Source organism: Adiantum capillus-veneris, chromosome 24 (assembly GCF_014529385.1).
Source record: "Adiantum capillus-veneris isolate H3 chromosome 24, ASM1452938v2, whole genome shotgun sequence".
Lineage (NCBI taxonomy): Eukaryota > Viridiplantae > Streptophyta > Polypodiopsida > Polypodiales > Pteridaceae > Adiantum > Adiantum capillus-veneris.
In genome coordinates this window covers 8995310-9017405 of record NC_140954.1, presented here as the reverse complement: position 1 = coordinate 9017405, position 22096 = coordinate 8995310, and the positions used below count along the sequence as shown (strand labels likewise).

The following is a 22096-nucleotide window of genomic DNA, read 5'->3' as shown; positions in this document are numbered from 1 at the left end:
AACTATCCTACATTGGATGCGAAGTGGATGGAGGAGGAGGAGGACCTAGCAGATACTCCTCAGATTGTGAAACTTTACCTCGAGGCTTTTGGTTTAGCATAGTCTACTCTAAATGGAACCCAGAATTCAGCTTGGCCGGAGATCTGGTGCAATGGGATGCACAAGAGGGGAGTTACTCCACTCCTTTGTCAACAGATGCCTTGATTTTGATACTAGAGTCACTGATCTCTCTTTGAGCTTTAGGGATATTGAGAGCTGACAGTATTTTGCTTTATGACTTTATGAAATGGAATTCCTGAATATGATATTTTTGTTCTTGACTTCTTTTTAAGTGCAGGAATTGATAGACGAAATGATTGCAGCATTTTGGTCTAATTGATCTCGAATAGACATGGTTGCAATAGGGGTTAGTCAATCAGACATCGATGAGGTCTTGACTGGATCTAGATATGATTGCTAGCTACATTGCCGATAAATCATGGTCTAAGATCCGAATGAATGTTGAATGTCATGTGATGTCTAGTGATGTCGTGTGATGCGACTGTCGATTGGTACATGTGCTAGATGTGTGTTCCTAGTATGTAGGTGCTAACAGTCAGTGTCTGCTAAGACGGTTTAAGGCCTCTGCCTGTTTTGCAGGCGTAATCGAGGGCGATTACAATGCTTTCAAGAGGGGGGTATGTCACAAAGTGATGACGTGGCTACATGTCTGTAGAAACCCTAAAACCTGCAAACCCTAATTATGCTGTCAAAAACCCTAACCCTAGTTTCTGCCAAACCCTAACTACTGTTGAAAGTTGAAACCTTAATCCTAACCCTAACCCTAAAAGACAGCAAGGAGAAAACATCCCAGTGATGACGTGGCACCGTACGACAGGTCCCGAAAATCACGACGAAAATTGCGGAGCTTTCACGGCAGTTTTGCTTTTTCTACGCAATTTCAAAGAGAGAGAGAGAGAGAGAGAGAGAGAGAGAGAGAGAGAGAGAGAGAGAGAGAGAGAGAAACTCCTTTGCTTTATTTTTAGAAGCTCAAGAGAGCTTGTGAGAGAAAAGGGCCTTTGCTTGAGAGAGAGAGAGAGAGAGAGAGAGAGAGAGAGAGAGAGAGAGAGAGAGAGAGAAACTCCTTTGCTTTATTTTTAGAAGCTCAAGAGAGCTTGTGAGAGAAAAGGGCCTTTGCTTTATTTTCAGGCTTTTGATTTTAAGCTTTTGGGGCTCTGCTTTTGGCAACCCTTGTAAATAAATATGTGGTTTGGGCTCCCACTCTGCGGAGCATCTAGACGCAGAGTCTGAGAGTGAGACCCAACCACTCTTGTACTTTGAACTCTGATTAATACAAAAACAAATACCGAAAGGGGCGCCAGTCTTTGGGGCCAATATCTCTAGGCACGGAACTCCGCCGGGCTAGTGCAAATCTATTGTGAACTGTGAACTGTTTTGAAGTGGTTATTTGGTGCTGTCGTGGTCGATTCTTGACTTGGAGTGTCCAAGTCTGTTACAGTTGAGGGGTGAGGTGGGTCGGTATTTTAACAGGATCTCTCCTCTCGGATGATATGGCACCATCGTTCACCATCTCATATGATTTGCAATAGAAAATTGGCGAATGTGTTGAGATTCTCTCTCAGAGGCGTCGTCAGCCACTTGATCAACTGCTACTACGCTCGTGTTAACATCTGAGAGTACCCCCCCCCCCCCCCACTCGCCCCAAGCCTCCCTTTTAAGTAAGAGTAATTGCCCTCAATTACTCTTGCAAAACGCACAAAGGACAAAAAATAGCACAGTAGACACTCATTGTATGCGCACATGCAAGAGACTACACTAATCTTGCACTTGCACAAAGGCACAAGTCACTGAACAATCAGCATCACATTCACATCATTATCCCCATCGAGATCTTGGATACAAATTATCACCGTCGAGATGTCATATATGAATCATGATCATTGTAACTTATAGCAATCACATCCAGATCGTGCTGATCTTTTGACGGGAGAATGACTATACCCCAAGCTCAATCGATGCTAAAATGGACCCTTCAAAGTCATTGATCGTGTTGATGATATTTCATTTCGATTAGAATTGCCCTCACATTGGAAGATTCACAATGCCTTTCACGTGAGCTTTCTTAAACCATTCAAAGGAGATCTACCTATTGAACCTCGGATGACGCTCTATTGGAAGTTGAAGAGACTGAAGATTTTGATCCCCAACAAATTCTTCTTACTCACAAAGATCGAACCACTCCATGAAAAACAACATGAAGATTTTTGGTGAAATTTAAGAACTACCCACCCATGGATGCCCAGTGAATGATAGATTTGATACAGTTGTATAAAGAAGCTTTTGTGTTAATTTGATTTTTGAATATATGGATTTGACAAGGTATGGCTGATGGCACGAGATCGTCATTCATGAGGAAGATGTTTACTTTTGTGACTCTCCACGGACTTTGGATGGACGATCGCATCCAAGGAGACATCAGTTGTTGGGAACTTGTCCTCTGATGAGATCCAATGTTATTTGTATCTGCATTGGAATGGTGTACACTTGTTTTCAGACGCACTCAATGTGTATATAGCTAGCTCATCCTTTTATACACACTGCCATCACTGCACAAGTATGGTTAGAGTGAATGATCACTCACATTGGGGAAATATTGTGTAAATGTTAAAAAAATGTGGACTTCTTTTTATTACTTTCTTTTTATTCTGCTATATTTGCAATGGAGGACAATTTAATTTGATTTTAGAGGACGATTACTTTGATTTTAGAGGACAATATGTGACAGGTTTTAGGGTTCTTGTATCGAGGTCATAGACGCAACAAATGAGTGCGTTTGTTTGACTAGTCACACTCTTTCTCTCTAGAAAGATGGTCCATACCAATTTCTTTGTCAGAGTCCAATCCTCTACATCCCGCACTGATTTTCTCTCTCTAGAATCTATTGGTTTCCTCTCTAAACATGAATTTCTGGTGTTCCCTCTCTATTGTGGATTTTCTCTCTCTAGACTTGCAATTCTCTCTAGAATTGGACATAATTTTCTCTCTAAAAACAGAGGTTTTCTCTCTCTAAAATTGATTTTTTTTTCTGTTAACTAAAAAGCTAGCGCCTCAATTTTACAGTATTTTTAGGGATCTAAAAATCCCAGCACTTCAAAATTGGAGAAAGTGTTGCTTTTTGTTGGGAGATTCCTAAAAAGAGGGGGAGGGAAGCCAAAAATCTGGGCGCCTAGCTTTTTGGTAGCCACTATTCCTGCTGTCCCCCAAACCTTATAGAAGCAACCCTTCCCCCTTCACTTGCGCACACAGAGTTCACTTGCAGATTGACGCCACGTGATTGCTTGTGCACCAATTCTCGGATTTCAACCCTCAAGTCCTTGTACAAGAATAGAATAGTCTAATTGGATAAAGAAATACCCGAACGGGGGTGTTGTTAGTGGCTTTTCAGGGCCACCAACTATGTATAGGGGCATCCCGACATCTCTCTCTCTCTCTCTCTCTCTCTCTCTCTCCCCCCCCCCTTCCCTCTCTGTTTCAGTTTAGTTATTCAAGTTGTTTTGAAGTGATAGAGTGTTTTAGAGTTTTGTAGATTTGTAGATGTCTTTGTGTTTTTGTCCGATCCCTTGTCGGAAGTGATTAGACAAGATATAGGTGTGTATGAGGAGATGCACTAGGGAACACACACCCTTAATGAGTCAGTGATAGAAAGAGTATGCAGATTGATGTAGTGTGATGGCGTGTGCACTAACTCTTGGATTTCAGCCCTCTGATCCTTGCACAAGAATAGTTCAATTGGATAAAGAAATATATATAGATATACCTAGATGAATAAAGAAATACCCAAACGGGGGCGTTCACAGTGGTAGTTCAAGGTCACCAACTATGTATAGGGGCATCCCGCAACGACATCTCTCTCTCTCTCTCTCTCTCTCTTTCATTTTAGCTCAAGTTGTTTTGAAGTTAGAGTGTTTTATAGATTGTAGTTGTTTGCGTTTCCATTTGATCCCTCGCCAGAAGTGACTACATAGGATAGAGGTGTGTTTGAGGAGATGCAATGGAAAACACACACTTTACGATTGAGTGACATGAAGAGTGCGTGCTCCAGGGGGTCTTTCAAATGCAGTGAGGAGTACTATAGGGGTAAAGCAGGGCTGCCTGCTTTTACCCACCCTTTTTGGAATCTACGTTGATGAGGTTTTAGACTATATAGAGAGAATGGGAGGGTGGGGGCAAGTTTAGCTAGAGTTGTTCATATCGATCTTATATTATGCAGATGGCATTGTGTTTATTTTAGACTCTCTGAAGGGACTATGTAAGGTGCAGCGGAAGTGAATGTTGAACTTTGCTCAAGATGAGTGCTCCGAACTGTGCTCGAGGGTTTCTTTTACTTACGGAAGGGAGAGCCTTCCGTTGCTTTAGTGAGAGAGTGCCAATGATCACAAACAAAGTGGATAAACACTGTGAATGAAGGTGCTGAGACTGAGAGATAGAGAGAGAAGAATACGACACCAGAATGTTGTCAAACCCTCCTCCGAAGGCCGCACTCTCTATGGCGAGAGTGGTCTATTATCGATTGTACAAATCTCTACAATGCAATGGACTTGTCGACGACGATGAGGACGATGACGAGATAGGCTGAAATCTGAAAACGCTAATGGCTGAAATCTGCAAATCTTTATCTGCTGAATTTTGACTCTATGTCGATGACGACGGCGATGCAACGACGACGCGCTGAAAACGCAGATGCTGAAATCTGCGTTTTCCGGGCTGAAACTGTAAACGCTCGTTGATCTGACCGTGCGGCGAGGATCTGCTATGGGAACGTGAGGTCTGCGAGGTTTGGGGTCTCTACTGCGATGTTTATGTGCTGAAAACTGAAAACGCTGATGCTTCTGGGGTTTCTGTCGCGATGAATCTGCAAAACGTTAGGAGTCCTGCTGATCCAAAAACGCTAGGGCTGATTCTACTAACGCTAGGGCTGATCTGCAATCTGATGCCAAAACGCTAGGTGTTCTATTGTGGTCTGCTGTCGCCGATTTGGATCTGCAAAAGCAAAACGTTGGCTGATTTGCTTGCAAATGAAAACGCTGGCTGATCTTGCTTGCTTGAAAATGCTAGGGTTTCCTTGGTGTTCTTGCTGAGAAGTTGCACTTGACTGTGGTCCTCTGCTTCTTCTGCCAGAAAGTGCTAGCGCTAGCTTTTCTTATATATCTTCATAACCAATTTGTTCTACCCAATTTTCCAACAAAAGTCACTTAAAAATAATAAGTGAAAATTGGCTAAAATAGGAAAAATAGGTCTATGCACTGTAAAAATGCTCCTGATGGTAATCTGATGATCATGCTGTGTGCAACTAGAGGATATGCATCTACTCTAAGTGTTTAGACATGCACGGTCTGCGAACAGACTCACAAAAGTGCCAGAACACTTCCTAAGCTAGGCTAACTGAACCCCTGTCATGAAGTAGCTTGTCCACGTACACATAGGGTTAAATGTGCATGTGACATCCCCTTCTTTTCAAAGTGAGGTACTGGTACCGAACTGTATGGTGTCGATGGAGATCGCCAACAGCGTCCAAAATCCTAGGAAGGACTCTTCGCCGGCCCACTGATGCGTGGGTCACACGATACTTGAACTTCATAAAGGTCTGCAACGCTTGCTTCTCTGGGCCGCGCCGAAAGCGACACAAAGTTATTTGTGGCTCCTTCAATGCTTCAACTTCGTCTATAGTCATGCGTCTACCTTCTTCAAGAATCTCTGAGGATGAAAATTCTTGAAACCACTTCCAACACAAAAGCATGAACATACCCATTCCATGTAAACTTTAAAGTGACTGGAAAAAAACTTTTCTTTCGAAAAAACTGTGCATGCAATGCAGATGAACAAAGTGACGAAGTGCCAAACCGTTCATCAAACACATGCAAACTGTGATATTGAATCTTGACTTTCTGATCTAAATCTATCAACTGTGGCAAATCGCAATGGAAATGCCCATGCTTGATGCTCAATCCTTCATGTGCTCTCTCGGATATTGTGTCATGCCAAGGAAGAGACATGGAATGTGAATTCCTTGGGTGCAAACATTTCATCTTTTCATGAGTAATCTGCATACGTCCGTGCTCATTCATGAGTGAATGGTGTTCATCGTACAATATGGCATGCCTATGAAAAGGGATCACATAAGGACGGTGACTAAAATACAGGAAAGCATCACGAGTGAAACACTCGAACAATGCGTGCTGACTAATCATTCGAACACAGAATACTTACTGTGGGGTTCTTTGGCCTCGACTCGAGAGCCAACATCGGTTCGTCGTGATAGATCGAATCTTTAACTTCACTAGAAAAAGCATCAACTAAACCATCATCCTTGTGAACAATTACATCTTTATCTTGCAAATCATCATGCTTGTGAGTAATCACATCTTGATCATGCAAATCATCATGCTCGTGAATAATCACATCTTGATAATGTAAATCATCATGCTTATCATTATCATGCAAATCATGTGTGTCATGCTTTGGAAAAGAAGAGACTGAGAGAGTCTTCTTCTCCGGATTCTTTTCAATCTTCGCTTGCACGTTAGAAATGAGAGATGAAGAATGAACAACTTGCTCTCCATGAATGACAATGGGAGAGTCACTTTTGGCATTGAAAGTGAACGTATTTTCCGCCCAATCAATGAGAGGGTTATGCTCACGAAACCATGGAATGCCCAAAAGCATATCACATCGTGAAAGAGGAGAGACTACAAATTTTTTGCGGAAGGATGCTTGTTGAACAGTGAACAAAACATCAAGGCACTCGTGCGTGATGAGAGAGTCGATACCGGGAGAGAAACCTGACACCTCGAAAGGAGATGTCTTGTTAACCTCCAAGCGGGCTCTTTCGACAAGAGAGTCACTAATCAAATCATGCATACTGCCTGGGGCAAACAATATGACAAAACACTGACCGTTCACATGACCATAACACTTAATGAGTGACTCATCAATGGGAGGATCATGAGAAACTTGGGTCACACTCGTGTTCTCATTTATTGCATTGACAGAGGAAGTGGGTTCTGTGGGTTCTTTAGATTCATTAGAGTCAAGCTTAGGACATGTTCTTTTTATGTGACCCTTGATGTGGCAATGAAAACAACGACCTTGCTTAGAATAAATGCTTTGCTCTTTCGACGTGATGTATCCTCCTAAAATTCCTTGTTGTGCCTTTTCATATGGAGAGAGTTTAGGTTTAGCAATTGTGTTAGCTTTACCCTTAGGTTCATTTGGGAAGTTCTTTTCTGAGAGACTATTGGAAGCTTGGTTAAAGAGTTACCGGTCTTACCATTCTTACCGTTCTTACCGTTCTGAGGAGTCTGAGTGGTACTTGGAGAAGGCTTGTTTTCCTTAGGCTTTCCCTTGTTGTGCTTCATCTCATGTGCGAGAGCAATCGCTACCGCCTTGTTGAGATTGATTGGGTCGAGGACTTCGACATCAAACCTGAAATAGTCGTCCAACCCGAAAATGAAAGCCTCCTTGCGCTCATCATCCGATTTGCGTAATTGAGTGCCGAGCTGCAAAACACGATTAGAGAAAAACATAACTGGCTACCATTTTGCTTGAGACTGCGCTAATTGTCTTTCAACCGTGCTAGGTACTGTGGTGGCATAAACCGCGCCTTGAGATTGTCTTGAAAGTCGGCCCAATTGAAGGAAAGGGGCTGCCTTTCTCGGCTTCCTGTAGGTGCATGGTCAACTGTGCTTCTTGCCATGCGTGGTACCAATTAATGGCATCACCGGCAAGGTACATAGCTGCCGTCAAAACCTTGCTATTTCCTCAGTTTTCCTGTCTTCTTAGTTGTCGCAAAATAAACATTAAATTGATGCAACCAAGAAAGAATAATCCTAGCATCCATCTTACCATCATACTTACTGAACGTGATCTTCTCGGTGACGGGGTTGTTGGAGTCCGAATCTCGGCTTGCGCCACTTAATGAACTACCAACATCTTTGGCCGGCTCGGGTTTCGAGGTGAGAACCTGTCGGACCAACTCTTGCATGCGTAGGTCTCTTTGTACCTCTTGCTTTGCCTCCAAGGCCTCTCGTCTTTCTTCGGCCGCCTCCTTTCGTGCTTTGGCCGCCAAGCGCGCTTGCTCGCGCTCACGCTCCAAGTCGGCCTTTCTCTCTGCTTTTCTTTCTTTCCTTTCCTCGGCCGCCAAGCGTGCTCGTTCACGCTCACGATTCCAAGAATCATGTCTTTCTTGGCGCTCACGCTCCACGGTAACGCGTTGCGCTTCTTGATGTAACATCATGTCCATCATCGACTTGACCAAAGCCTCCATAGGATTTGGTGCAATCCTTGGCGTAGATGGGGAAGGGGAGGGTTAGAAAAACCTCTTGGTGGGAAAAATTCTTCTTCGCCACTGACATGCTCATCACCTCCATGCGAAGTATCCATTCCGCTTCGGATAATGACCATACATTGAAGTCTTGGGTTCTTAAGTTTACGAGGAACTTGGGTTCTTGTGGGTCTTGGGTTCTTGAGGTTCTTGAGTTCTTGAGGTTCTTGAGGGTCTTGAGGTTCTTGAGGTGCTTGAGATTCTTCTTTAGCCTGCAATCTATGTTAGAGAAGGATCTTCTCTTACTCGAGCTCTACTCTTTTCCACAGGCGCACCCCTTGGCGGCCTTGCGTTCACACCAAGGTTGCTTTTTCCCACCTCATGTCGAGTGGCCGGTCGCTAAGTGCACGGGCCGCTCTCAATGAGTGAAAAGAGAAACAAGGGGAGGCTGGACAAGCCCTTCTTTCTTGGGTTTCCTGTCACTCTTCAAAAACACGATTAGGAATCGACATGCCCAAGAGGACTTAAGTCACGTGCGACCGCAGCAAGCAATTTTTTTTTTTCCGTGGTTCTTTCCTTGAGTGATACAGAACACTGCCAAAGCTCTGATACCAATGTAAGGTGCAGCGGAAGTGAATGTTGAACTTTGCTCAAGATGAGTGCTCCGAACTGTGCTCAAGGGTTCCTTTCACTTACGGAAGGGAGAGCCTTCCGTTCCTTTAGTGAGAGAGTGCAAATGATCACAAACAAAGTGGATAAACATTGTGAATGAAAGTGTTGAGACTGAGAGATAGAGAGAGAAGAATACGACACCAGAATGTTGTCAAACTCTCCTCCGAAGGCCCCACTCTCTATGGCGAGAGTGGTCTACTATTGATTGCACAAATCTCTACACTGCAATGGACTTGCCGACAATGTCGACAACAATGAGGACGACGACGAGATGGGCCGAAATCTGAAAACGCTAATGGCTGAAATCTGCAAATCTTTATCTGCTGAATTCTGACTCTATGTCGATGACGATGATGCAACGACGACGCACTGAAAATGCAGATGCTGGAATCTGCGTTTTCCGGGCTGAAATTGTAAACGCTCGTTGATTTGACCGTGCGGCGAGGATCTGCTGCGGGAAGGTGAGATCTGCGAGGTTCGGGGTCTCTACTGCGATGTCTATGTGCTGAAAATTGAAAATGCTGATGCTTCTGAGGTTTTTGTTGCGATGAATCTGCAAAACGCTAGGAGTCCTGCTAATCCAAAACGCTAGGGCTGATTCTGCTAACGCTAGGGCAGATCTGCGATCTGATGCCAAAACGCTAGGTGTTCTGCTGTGGTCTGCTCTCGGCGGTTTGGATCTGCAAAAGCAAAACGTTGGCTGATCTGCTTGCAAATGAAAACGCTGGCTGATCTTGCTTGCTTGAAAACGCTAGGGTTTCCTTGCTGTTTGCAAAGAAGTTGCACTTGACGGTGGTCCTCTGCTTCTTTTGCCAGAAAGTGCTAGCACTAGCTTTTCTTATATATATTCATAGCCAATTTGCCCTACCCGATTTCCCAACAAAAGTCACTTAAGAATAATAAGTAAAAATTGGCTAAAATAGGGAAAATAGGTCTATGCATTGTAAAAATTCTCCTGATGGGTTCTGATGGCAATATGAAGATGTGCAACCAGAGGATATGCATCTACTCTAAGTGTCTGGACATGCACGGTCTGCGAACAGACTCACAAGAGTCCCATAACACTTTCTAAGCTAGGCTAACCGAACCCTTGTTATGAAGTAGCTTGTCCACGTACACATAGGGTTAGATGTGCACGTGACAGACTATGACGACACTTGGATGCATTACAATCCTTTTGTGAGGATAAAGATCCTGCTGCAAACCTTGGTAAAACCAAAGTTATGAAATCACAACTGGAGTTCGCTCACTAAGGAGAGCCACTTGAGTATGCTCGATCCAATGTATACTTGGGGGCTCTTTCAAAGGGCCGTGGTTTTCTTGGAGGCAGGCAGCAAGGACCAAAGCCTCCATAGGATTTGGTGCAATCCTTGGCGTAGATGAGGAAGGGTCAGAAAAACCTCCTGGTGGGGAAAATTCATCTTCGCCACTGACATGCTCATCACCTCCATGCGAAGTATCCATTCCGCTTCGGATAATGACCATACACTGAAGTCTTGGGTTCTTAAGTTCTCGAGGAACTTGGCTTCTTGTGGGTCTTGGGTTCTTGAGGTTGTTGAGTTCTCGAGGGTCTTGAGGTTCTTGAGGTTCTTGACGTTCTTCTTTAGCTTGCAATTTATGTTAGAGAAGGATCTTCTTTTACCCGAGCTCTACTTTTTTCCGCAGGCGCACCCCTTGGCAGCCTTGCGCTCACATCAAGGTTGTTTTTTCCCACCTCACGTCGAGTGGCCGGCCGCTAAGTGCACGGTCCGCTCTCAATGAGTGAAAAGAGAAACCAGGGGAGGCTGGACAAGCCCTTCTTTCTTGGGTTTCCTGTCACTCTTTAAAAACACGATTAGGAATCGATACGCCCAAGAGGACTTGGGTTACGTGTGACCGCAACAAGCAAAAAAAATTTTATGTGGTTCTTTCCTTGAGTGATACAGAACACTGCCAAAGCTCTGATACCAATGTAAGGTGCAGCAGAAGTGAATGTTGAACTTTGCTCAAGATGAGTGCTCCGAACTATGCTCAAGGGTTCCTTTTACTTACGGAAGGGAGAGCCTTCCGTTCCTTTAGTGAGAGAGTGCAAATGATCACAAACAAAGTGGATAAACATTGTGAATAAAGGTGCTGAGATTGAGAGATAGAGAGAGAAGAATACGACACCAGAATGTTGTCAAACCTTCCTCCGAAGGCCCCACTCTCTATGGAGAGAGTGGTCTACTATTGATTGCACAAATCTCTACAATGCAATGGACTTGCCGATGATGTCGACAACGATGAGGACGACGACGAGACGGGCCGAAATCTGAAAACGCTAATGGCTGAAATCTGCAAATCTTTATCTACTGAATTCTGACTCTATGTCGATGACGATGATGCAACGACGACGCACTGAAAAATGCAGATGCTGGAATCTGCGTTTTTCGGGCTGAAACTGTAAACGCTCGTTGATTTGACCGTGTGGCGAGGATCTGTTGCGGGAAGGTGAGATCTGCGAGGTTCGGGGTCTCTACTGCGATGTCTATGTGCTGAAAACTGAAAACGCTGATGCTTCGCTGGCTGACCTTGCTTGCTTGAAAACGCTAGGGTTTCCTTGCTGTTCTTGCTGAGAAGTTGCACTTGACGGTGGTCCTCTGCTTCTTCTGTCAGAAAGTGCTAGCTCTAGCTTTTCTTAAATATATTATAGCCAATTTGCCCTACCCAGTTTCCCAACAAAAGTCACTTAAAAATAATAAGTGAAAGTTGGCTAAAATAGGGAAAATAGGTCTATGCACTGTAAAAATGCTCCTGATGGGTTCTTATGGTAATCTGATGATCATGCTGTGTGCAACTAGAGGATATGCATCTACTCGAAGTGTCTGGACATGCACGGTCTGCGAACAGACTCACAAAAGTGCGAGAACACTTCCTAAGCTAGGCTAACCGAACCCTTGCCGTGAAGTAGCTTGTCCACGTACACATAGGGTTAGATGTGCACGTGACAGACTACGACGACACTTGGATGCATTACAATCCTTTTGTGAGGAAAAAGATCCTGCTGCAAACCTTGGTAAAACCAAAGTTATGAAATCACAACCGGAGTTCGCTGACTAAGGAGAGCCAGTTGAGTATTCACGATCCAATGTATGGGGGCTCTTTCAAAGGGCTGTGGTTTTCTAGGAGGCAGGCAGCAAGGACCGGACTTGCACCCAGTTTTGCAGCTTTGGGTGCACTTGAGAGACGATGTGCACATGTATAGTTTCTGGCGCATGATTTGATGTAAGCCATCAATACCGCATGAGATCGTGAGGGCCGAGATGGGGGCCACACCAATGGTCAATGAGGCACTATTTCGAGTAGTTACTAATTCTTCAGAGAATGTGGGAACTATTCTATCCCCGATTACCAACATTGGGTGTTCCCCTCATCAGTAAGAAACTTGCTGATGAAGGGGACACACCCCATGTCGGTTTGCCCAGATGTGCACTCAGAACCTGAATGGCTTTACACGGCCTCAATATCAATGCACTTCCTGCTTTTGATTACATCCTTTACTCCTCTTTCCTTTAGTCACAAAGATTGGAACCGGGTCATTCGGATGGATATTGTGAAATTAGACATAGAGCGGACATGGATCAGGCCCTCACAACTAGTCGGCACAATAATGGTGCACTACCAAAGGCATTTTCTCCACACCTCTCCATGGGTTTATCATACTTGGGCCACACCCCATACATGGAAACACCTCTCACATTTTATCAGAGGTGGTATTGGCTAGATGCGTACCTCCTCAGCAATCTGAGATTGGAGACAGGTAGTTATGAAGGTATAACACAAAAGATCGGATAGCAAGATGTATCATTCAGAAGGTGGAGTTAGAAGAGTACTACATAGGCCGTTGTATTGTTTAAAATGAGATTCGAGGGAGGTACCATTGCCTTTTTCGTGTAGGGTTTGGACCATTGCACCGGATCATGTGCTTTGAGAATCAGAGGTAACTTGGGCTCTTTTGATTGTAGGTTTGCCGGTTCTAGAGAGAAGTCTTGAGGGACAAGAGAGCAATGAGCCCTGTGCAGCACTTGTAGACATTTCTAGCGCTAGTAGTACAGCTCCAACAAGTTTGCATCCTCATTCACCACTGACTCACCCTGTCTCTAGAGGAGTAACATTGGATAGGGCCATTGCCATTTGCAGACCGAGATGTCTATGACCACGAAGACCTCGCTTATAGCTGCCTCACCATCATTGCGTGCTTATCGAAGTAGCACTTTATGATGAGAGATATCGGCATCACTTTTACCTCGTTCTGGTCTCATGGCCATTTCGGCCTATAAGATACGTTAATTTATTCTTCTTTCTTTGTTTCTTTCTCACTTCTTAGAGTGGATAGGCACCAATGAAGGATGAGGCTTTTTTATTGTTTTATTGCCAAATTTGTTGTTTAGGCATTGACACTTTTCTTGTTAGCAGGACCAGGATCAAAGTCTTTTCGCAAGGTTTTTGGCTGTAAGAGCTGGGTCGATTACGAGCCGGTCAGTTAACAAAGGAAGGTAGCCTGTTATTCAAGCAGTTAGAACTGCTGATTGCTTTTCAGGATGTCACATAATTCTGCAAATCTCTGTTATTTAACCTCAATATTAATCATAATGCTCATAGCCTGACAAGCCAAGACAAAATTTTGGAAGCTGGGTTATGGAAGAAGTCTATGTTTGTCATTAAATACGCCTCAAGGGTTACTCCAACACCTTCTAAATCTGGGTTAGCTGATTTTCAATAGACCATTTTTAACTTTCGGTGGGCTGGATGGTAATAACCAGTCTTTTTTCTGAATGACTGGGACGTTTCTTCATGAGTTTTGGAGTTGTAGCCATCATAAATTAATTTTTCAGACTCAAGAGTGATGTGATGATATCTTCAATCTGTTTCTGTGCATGTGAATTTTCGTTCGTAGGCAACTAAAGCAAATTTTCAAAGTTTATCCCTCCTCTTATAGCTGGGAATATTGGATGAGAAGCTAACTAAGCAAGGTCTAATGTTAGTTTTCTGACTGGTAAAGCATTTAAGAAATCAAAGAACAAAAGCAAACTTTTCTGATAATGTAGATGCGGCTTCAAATCTCCCTTTGTCATATTGGAATCGCTACATTGCAGTTTTCAATTCAAAACCTTGTATGTCAGAAACATCAATAGGGCAAGCTGCAATGTTTTGGGGTTCATACATTGAGGGGCATGTTATAATAGATGATGTTAATAAGATTTGGTCTTGTGAAGTATCTTTAGCATCAGACCATCAGAATAATTTATCTCTTTGAGCTATATTTGGTGCTGACCTGTTTCTGACCTCAAATTGGCATTGATGCTGATTATCTGTGTGCTTTTCTCCTGCAAAGATTTGTATTTGTTTTTTAATCATGGGTTTTGATATTGTGCATTGAGGGTAAACATTTTCCAAAGGGTCCATCAGCCTCAGGACCAAAGCCAAATGTTGAAGTCGAGTCCCAACAACACCCTTTCGGCTCTGCTGTTGTGAACAATGTGCAGGCGACCTTGGTGATGAGCGGTGAAGGGGTTTATTTATACATTTGACAAGGATATTTGAAGAATCGATAGTACTTCAATGCATTATTTATTAAGATCATGGTCATTTGAGGTAGTAGATATTGATTGCTTATGCCAAACTTGGGAGAATGTTTGTACCTTGTCAACCTGAGTATAAATGTGCCAGGGTGTCTCCATCTGTACGGGAAAGGGGCACTATGAGGGTGCACTTTCTGCAATGTACTCACATGCAGGTGAGACTTTTCAAGGCTTGCTTAGTCTTTGCAAGCAGGGACTTGTGCAAGAGGCATTACAGGCTCTGGACTCTCTTGGTAAACAGGGTGTCCACATTCCACAAGCTGCTGCAGTTTTCCTTCTGCAGAACTGTGCCAGAGAAAACCATTTGTTGGTTGCCAGGCAGCTGCATGCCACATTCTTGAAATACGAAACACATCTGTCATCAAAGCTTAGTTGCCAATTTATCCATGTGTTTGCCTCATGTGGAACACTAGGGGAAGCATTGAACCTATTTCACAACATGGCGGAAAAGACAGCCTATGCCTGGACTGCCATTATTTCTGTTCATGCTAAGGGTGGCAAGCCAGAACAAGCATTGATGTTGTATGACCAAATGAAGGCATTAGCTGTCAGAACCACATCTCATACTACAGTCGCAGCTCTTAAAGCTTGCATTTGCCTAATGGCATTGCAGGAAGGTATGGTGATTCATAGTGATGCTTTAAAAGAGGATCTAGAGGCAGATCTTTTTGTTGGAAGTGCCTTGGTAGATATGTATGCAAAGTGTGGTAGCCTGCAAGAGGCACATGACGTGTTTGAAAAGCTGGGAGAGAGAGATGTGGTGACATGGTGTGCAATGATAGCAGGATTTATGCAGCAAGGCTGTGGAGTAGACGCTTTAAAGCTTCATGAGAAAATGCGAAAAGAGGGCACAGAACCTAACCTAATCACTCTTGTGTCATTACTAAAAGCTTGTGCAACCATTGACGCTGTGAGTGAAGGTGAGCTTGTTCACACTCAAATTGTAGAAAGGGGCTTTGAAGGAGATATGTTCACTGCAAATACAGTGATTGATATGTATGTCCAGTTTCAACGTATCAATGATGCACGCAAAGTCTTTGACATGATGCCGAAGAAGGATGCCGTGTCTTGGAATGCAATGATCACTGGGTATGTTGATCAGGCAGATGCAGAAGAATCAATCTTACTGTTCAAAAAAATGGAACAGGATCAAGGACAATCAAATGAAATTACCTTTTTGTCGATACTGAAGGCATGTGCCCTTGCTGGAAATTTGAAGGAGGGGGAGTTAGTTCATACTGAACTTACCTGTAAAGGCATGGATGTGGACTACTGTGTAGGAAGTACTTTGATTGATATGTATGCTAAATGTGGAAAACTGGATGCTGCACGGCTTCTTTTTGACAAAGTGCCGAAGTGGGATGTGGTGTTATGGTGTGCAATCATCTCAGGCTATGTTCAACATGGATCTGAGGAAGGAGGACTTGAGCTTTATCAGAACATGCGAGCAGAAGGCACAAAACCTGACAAAATTTTAGTTTTATGCATCTTAAAAGCCTGTGTCAACTTATATTTACCTTCTCTGGGCAAACAAATCCATGCTGATATTGTTCTTGAAGGATTGGATGGTGACTTTGCAATAGAAAGCACCTTATGTGACATGTACTTGAAGTCTGCAAGTTACCAGGACGCTCACAAGGTTTTCTATGGTTTGCCAATACATAATGTGGGCTCCTTCAATTTATTACTCGCGGGCTATTCTGACCAAGGTCATGGGGAAAGAGCAGTTGATGTTTTTGAGAAGATGATGGAATGTGGCACTCAACCCAATGAAGTCAGCTTTGCTTGCATGCTGAAGGCCTGCTCAAGTATAGCTGCATGGGACCAAGGAGCATGGACTCATAGTATGATTGTTAAGAAGGGTTTTGATTCAGATCTTATACTGCAGAATGCTCTGGTTGACTTGTATGCAAAATGCCAACATTTTGGTAGTGCTCTTTATATTTTTGAGAGGCTTCCAGTACGTAGTGTGGTATCATGGTCTGCCTTGATTGCAGGGTATTCTGAGTGTGGGTGTTTGCATGAAGCGGGCAGCGTTTTAGATGCTATGAAAGGCCATGGTGTGGCACCGAATGAGGTTACGCTTGTGTGTGTTTTGAAAGCATGTACCAGTCAGGCTGCTCTGAAGGGGGGCATCCTAGTCCACATTGACGTCACAAAGCAAGGATATAATTTTGATAAGCATGTTGGTAACAGCTTGATCGACATGTATTCCAAATGTGGTAGACCTGATGAAGCATGCAAAACCTTTGAGGATCTTCCCGACAAGACTGTTATCACTTGGTCTACTCTTATGGCAGGTCTAGTTGAGAACGGCAATGAGAAAAAAGCAATACATTTTTTTCATGAGATGGAGAAAAAGGGTATAAACCCAAATGAGATCACTTACGTCTGTGTTTTGAAAGCATGTGCTAGCTTAGCAGCTCTTGACCATGGTAAACGTGTCCATGAAGATATAGACAGGGCTAATATGGGCTCAGAACTGATGATTGCTAATACTCTAATTGATATGTATTGCAAGTGTGGCTGTTTGAAAATTGCAGTGGACATGTTTGAAAAGTTGAGTATGAAGGATGTTGTATCATGGAATGCAATCATCGGCGGGCTTGCAGATCATGGCCACCAGGAATTAGTGCATCAGAGCTTTCTAAAGATGCAACATGAAGGTGTAAAGCCAAATGGGATTACTTTTGTAGTTCTTTTGACTGCATGCAGTCATGCTGGGTTGGTCCCTGAGAGCTATTACTACTATGATTTGATGATCAGCAGATACTCCCTCAACTCAACAATAGAGCACCACGCTTGCATGGTTGATGTGCTTGGCCGTGCGGGTCTGCTAAGCGAAGCCGAAGAATTGGCTGGTAGATTGTCATCTTCTCCAAGCCCTGCTGTATGGGCTGCTCTTTTGGGAGCATGTGCGTTGTCGAAGAATTTGGAGTTTGGGAAACGTGCGTTTGAGAACCTGATCAGGGCAGACAGGTGGAACTTAACAGGGTATGTTCTAATGTCCAATATTCTTATTGCAAATCAAGATTCCTGAGAATTTTTGAGGGCATGGAGCTGTGAATCTAGCTCTCACAACACGGATGGGGTACTATGCAAATGTGCATCTTTATGGGCTACATGTCTTGCTACCAAGGCAAGATGGGAGTTTCTGTGCCAGAAATCTTTAACCAGCCAATCAAGTTATCTTATTTCCTCAGCAATATGCTACTTTGCAGAGTTTCCAGAGTTTGATGATGTTATTCTAGTGTGCTATACATCACAGGCTGATTTAGAGATGCCCCTTTAAATGTTTGGAAAGTTTTTGACTTGCATAAGTTTTGCTAACATTATTTACCTTGACAAGAAGAAGTTGGCAAGCAACGAAGGCCGAGAAGAGAATAGGAGAGGAACCACAAAAGAGAAGGCCAAGGAGAGGGAAGAGGAGTTTGTCGCTCAAGATAAGAGGTAAAGGAAGAGCTTGCCACTCCAAGAAAGAGTTCCAGGCATTCAACTCCTAGAAAGAGCCCAAAGATTTTTTGATGTTTCTTCTCTTTTGTATATAAATATTTTGCACATAAAATTTTTGCATCCATTTTCTATGGTTTTAGCAATTCTTCCATTTTGTATGCAATCGATTGTGTCCTTCTAATGTGTGGCATTCCCTTTGCAAGTGACGCATGTTTTATACACGCTTTTCTACTATTAAACTTGCTATTATTTTGCAAGTGAGGGCTTGCAAATGTTACATCGTCTAAGTTGAAACCAATGGAACAATGCTTGGTGATCTCTGATTGGATGTAGCACTGCTTAACTTTCTTCTTGTGGGAACTGAAAGCATGAGAAAAGAAGTAAAGCATATACTTTGGATCATGTAGGAATACATAGTATCCCTTAGCACCATGGACTTGAAAGCTAATTGAGCCATGAACTTCAGCTGTCTGATTTTGCTGCACCTTCAAAATAATTAGAAGTTCGTCTGCAACCATACATCGATATTTTCTAGGGATTGTCAGAAAAGCTTCTTGTTTTTATCCGTGGGCTAGACTTTTTAATTACACAATGCCAACGGTTATAGTACAATTATAGAATGTCGGGGGCCACCGCATACTCGCAGGCATTAATGTTTGGCTGCACTTTGCAAGTGCCATTCTGTGTTTTTAAATCAACCTCACCCACTAACTCGATAATACTTTTTGTTGCTAAGCACTTATCGAAAACATGGTTTTTGATAACGCTGCATGTCATTCACTGAAAAAGTCAATAATCACAAGCATAGGAATATAGTAGCTATTCCACTTTGTTAGCTTGTAAGATAGGCTTAAAATATTTTTGGATTGCACAGAAAATCTTACACTCGTGGCTCTCACTTGATAGCGAGAAATCTCCACTTCTATGGTACTGTAGGGTAAACTTAGATACAATACCCCGTCGCCTATAAGGTTAAGGTGAGAACATAGAAGTGATCATAAAAGAAATTACCATTCTCAGCAAGAGACTCCTTATTCTTTTGTTGTAAATTTCTTGATCAGTAGGGCCGTGAGCATTTATGACAGATTACCATTCTTTATTGCGTGGAGAACATAGACTCGGTAGTGGCAGCCTACCCTTGTGGTCCCTCTTCAGCACGTGAATGAGACTCATGGCAAGATCTCTTGCTGCCACCATACATTTAGGATATTACAGACCATCATACAGAGCACATTCACCATCAACAATGGAAGCTTGTACGTTTCCTCGAGTCTATCTCATCTGACTGGCACTTCCCTTCCGAGCAGGCGATGAACCGAGGGCGAATTGACCTTCCCTCAATGTGCTCAATCATCTCCATACAATATATCTGGCTCTCCTCTCGCTCACTGTAACTCCATGCATCATTACAACACAAAGTTTGCTTAGGCTCTGCTGCAACACCATACATAAGTCATGCATCAACTCTACAATGTACCTATAGAACACTCAGTGCGTGGTACAGTCACCATGAGGTTGCTCTTAACAAGAAAGCTGGCCTTCATTTTGGAGCGCCAATCAGAGAATGCCTCCTCAAAATGTTGAGTTTGAGATATTTTCTACTTTGTATGCACAAGAAGATCTAGAAATTTTCTCATGTAGGAAAACGGAGTCTTTTTTAGTGTTTTTCATACAACGCATAACATCATGAGCTTCTGTGAGGGAGGCACGGCATATCTAGCTAGGCACGATTGGCCAGCGGTCCCTACCCCCAATCGTACCTAGCTAGGTATGCCGTGCCTCCCTCACAGAAGCTCATGATGTTGAGGTAAGTCACAATGTCCGGGGGCCGGCGATCCGCTGCCGCCACTCGTACCTAGCTAGGTATGTCGTGCCTCCCACTCACAAGAAACTCATGATGTTGAGGTAAGTCACAATGTGGGAATTATTGTGAGAGTTTGTCCAAAACTCCTTGTGGTAGCCTGCACCCTAGATTGCTTCCATTTTCACATAATTGACTCTTTGTAATACATCTATAAACGTGTTTTAGGAAAGTTATAACCATCGGACCAAGAAATATGGCATTTGCATGTGAGAATCATGATCTCGTGTCCAAAAGACCCTTAAAAATCCTCATTTTAACATGCCAAGTCACTCGATTACAATTGTTTCTATCAAAAGTTCTAAGATGTAATGTATTGAGAGATGTTTATTTTACTAAGGTATCAAGGACCTCACAAACTGTTTGTGTTGGAGACAAATGCTAGTATAAATATATTGGGGTATTTTGGGAAGAATATTTAAGGGGCATTTTAGGACAATTAATTAAAGTCAAGGGCATATTGGAAAGATTTGTCCAAATTGAGGGACGTTTTGGGAAACTTTAAAATTGCACAAGTATTTTGGAAATATTCATAAATTTGAGGGATATTTTAGTAATTTTACACACACACACACACACACACGTGGAAAGAAGAATGTTGACCACTTTGTGATAGGTAGCATTGATCATGCATTGACCAAGGATCAACTGAAGTGAAATTGCATAAGCAAGTGTGTCCAAGCATGGAAAATTATCCACAAATTCATTCTATGGTTGAACATAGGAACTACAACTCTTGTCTCAGTTGAGTCTTCAATGATGATCACCTATGTATTTTCCCTTTCAGACTTCTTCTTTGTTGCCGGTTGTTCTCGCGTCTCTTGATCCTTAGGCTTTAGGTGCTCTTTTTGCACTAGAACACCTTCCTTGAGACCTAGCCTTGGAGGAGCATCTGCAGTTGATGCTCTAGAAGCTCCACAACTAGCCTCACATCTTGTCATTACCATTTTTAACTTGTTAAGTTAGAAAGTTAACGTTAGCACATAGGTAAGCTATTAGGCATTTTTGTAGACTTTTGCCAGAGTTTTGGTACTAAAACCTACTTATGAAATTTCTAAGAAGGGGTATGTCGCTCTCTCCAAGCCACAATAGTGTGAGACTAAGGTCTCAAGCATCCATGCAAACAATAGCTTATCATGGCCAAAGCCAGTATAACTTTTACACCATTAGGATGGGGTGTCTATTAAAAATATTTACCTCCCCTCGTTTCCTCTCGTGCGGGGAATGGGTAGAATCACCTCATGGAGGGTAAGGGCAACTAGGATGCAAGAGCCGGGACATAAAAGCACAAAGATCTTCTCCCTCTTCTCGTCTCCTACCTCCCAAGTTTGTAAATGATTGGAATAGCATCCCTAAAACCCTCAATAGGGTTTTTGACCCTTGTCATGTCGTTTTTTGAGTCTGAAATTTCTTTGGAGCCCTAAGATCGTTTTAAAGCGCCCTCCTAATTTTTGCACTTTGAATAGTTTAGTAAGGTATGACTCCTTTGAAGCTGTTGGTCTGGTCAAAATTTCCAATTTTTTTCTCTAGCTTCACCTCATATTGTTTTGGAGACCCTACTGGTTTTTGCCCCGAATTGATCCACCCAAAAATTAGAAGTCTTTCGGAAAATTGGATGTGAAATTCAAAATCAAATTCGACCCAAAAGTCATTCTATTGCTCACATCATTTTTGAAGCCCCTTACCTTTTTGTGTCTCTATGGCTTGCACGAGTGTTTAGAAGCGTAATGGCTTGCCTGATTGAGTTGAGTTATTTCTATGTAGATTGACAAAAAAAGGCTCAAATTGTTTTGGAGCCCCCTGCCGTTATGCGGAACATGGAATAATTTACTCAATTTTAGTGCTTTCAAAATTGGAGCCCTTACAAATGCTGACTTAAGCTTTCCAAAAGCAATCAAACCCAAAACTCACTCAAAGGAGTTTAGCAGTCAATACAAGGGCATATAACTAAATCTCCAATAATAGCCGCAATGGCCCATGAAGACTTGAACATCCTGTCGACTAGCCGACTTGGATAAATTAGAAATGATAGAGTTTTTATTAAGATTGGCGGTAATTCCGTGTTTAGATACAATGTGACCAAGAATTTTTCCATGTCTTACCATAAACTTGCATTTCTCTAGGTCTAGAAAGATTCAATAGGTGTGGAATCAAATAAAGTCCAATATTAGGTGGGTGATGTAGTCTTTT

The 22096-nt window shown here is 42.8% G+C and overlaps 1 protein-coding gene across 4 annotated transcripts in view; it reads left to right on the top strand.

Moving 5' to 3' along the window:
* Positions 1 to 18157, top strand: part of LOC147425913 (pentatricopeptide repeat-containing protein At2g39620-like) — a 39750-nt gene extending 21593 nt beyond the window's left edge. For all 4 annotated transcript variants that reach the window (XM_086497948.1, XM_086497950.1, XM_086497949.1 and 1 more), the window contains one exon: positions 13427 to 18157. In XM_086497948.1, the coding sequence (XP_086354074.1) occupies positions 14672 to 17632 (2961 nt within the window). In that variant the 5' untranslated portion in view covers positions 13427 to 14671 and the 3' untranslated portion in view covers positions 17633 to 18157. The remainder of the gene's footprint in view (positions 1 to 13426) is intronic.
* Positions 18158 to 22096: the final 3939 nt, after the last annotated feature.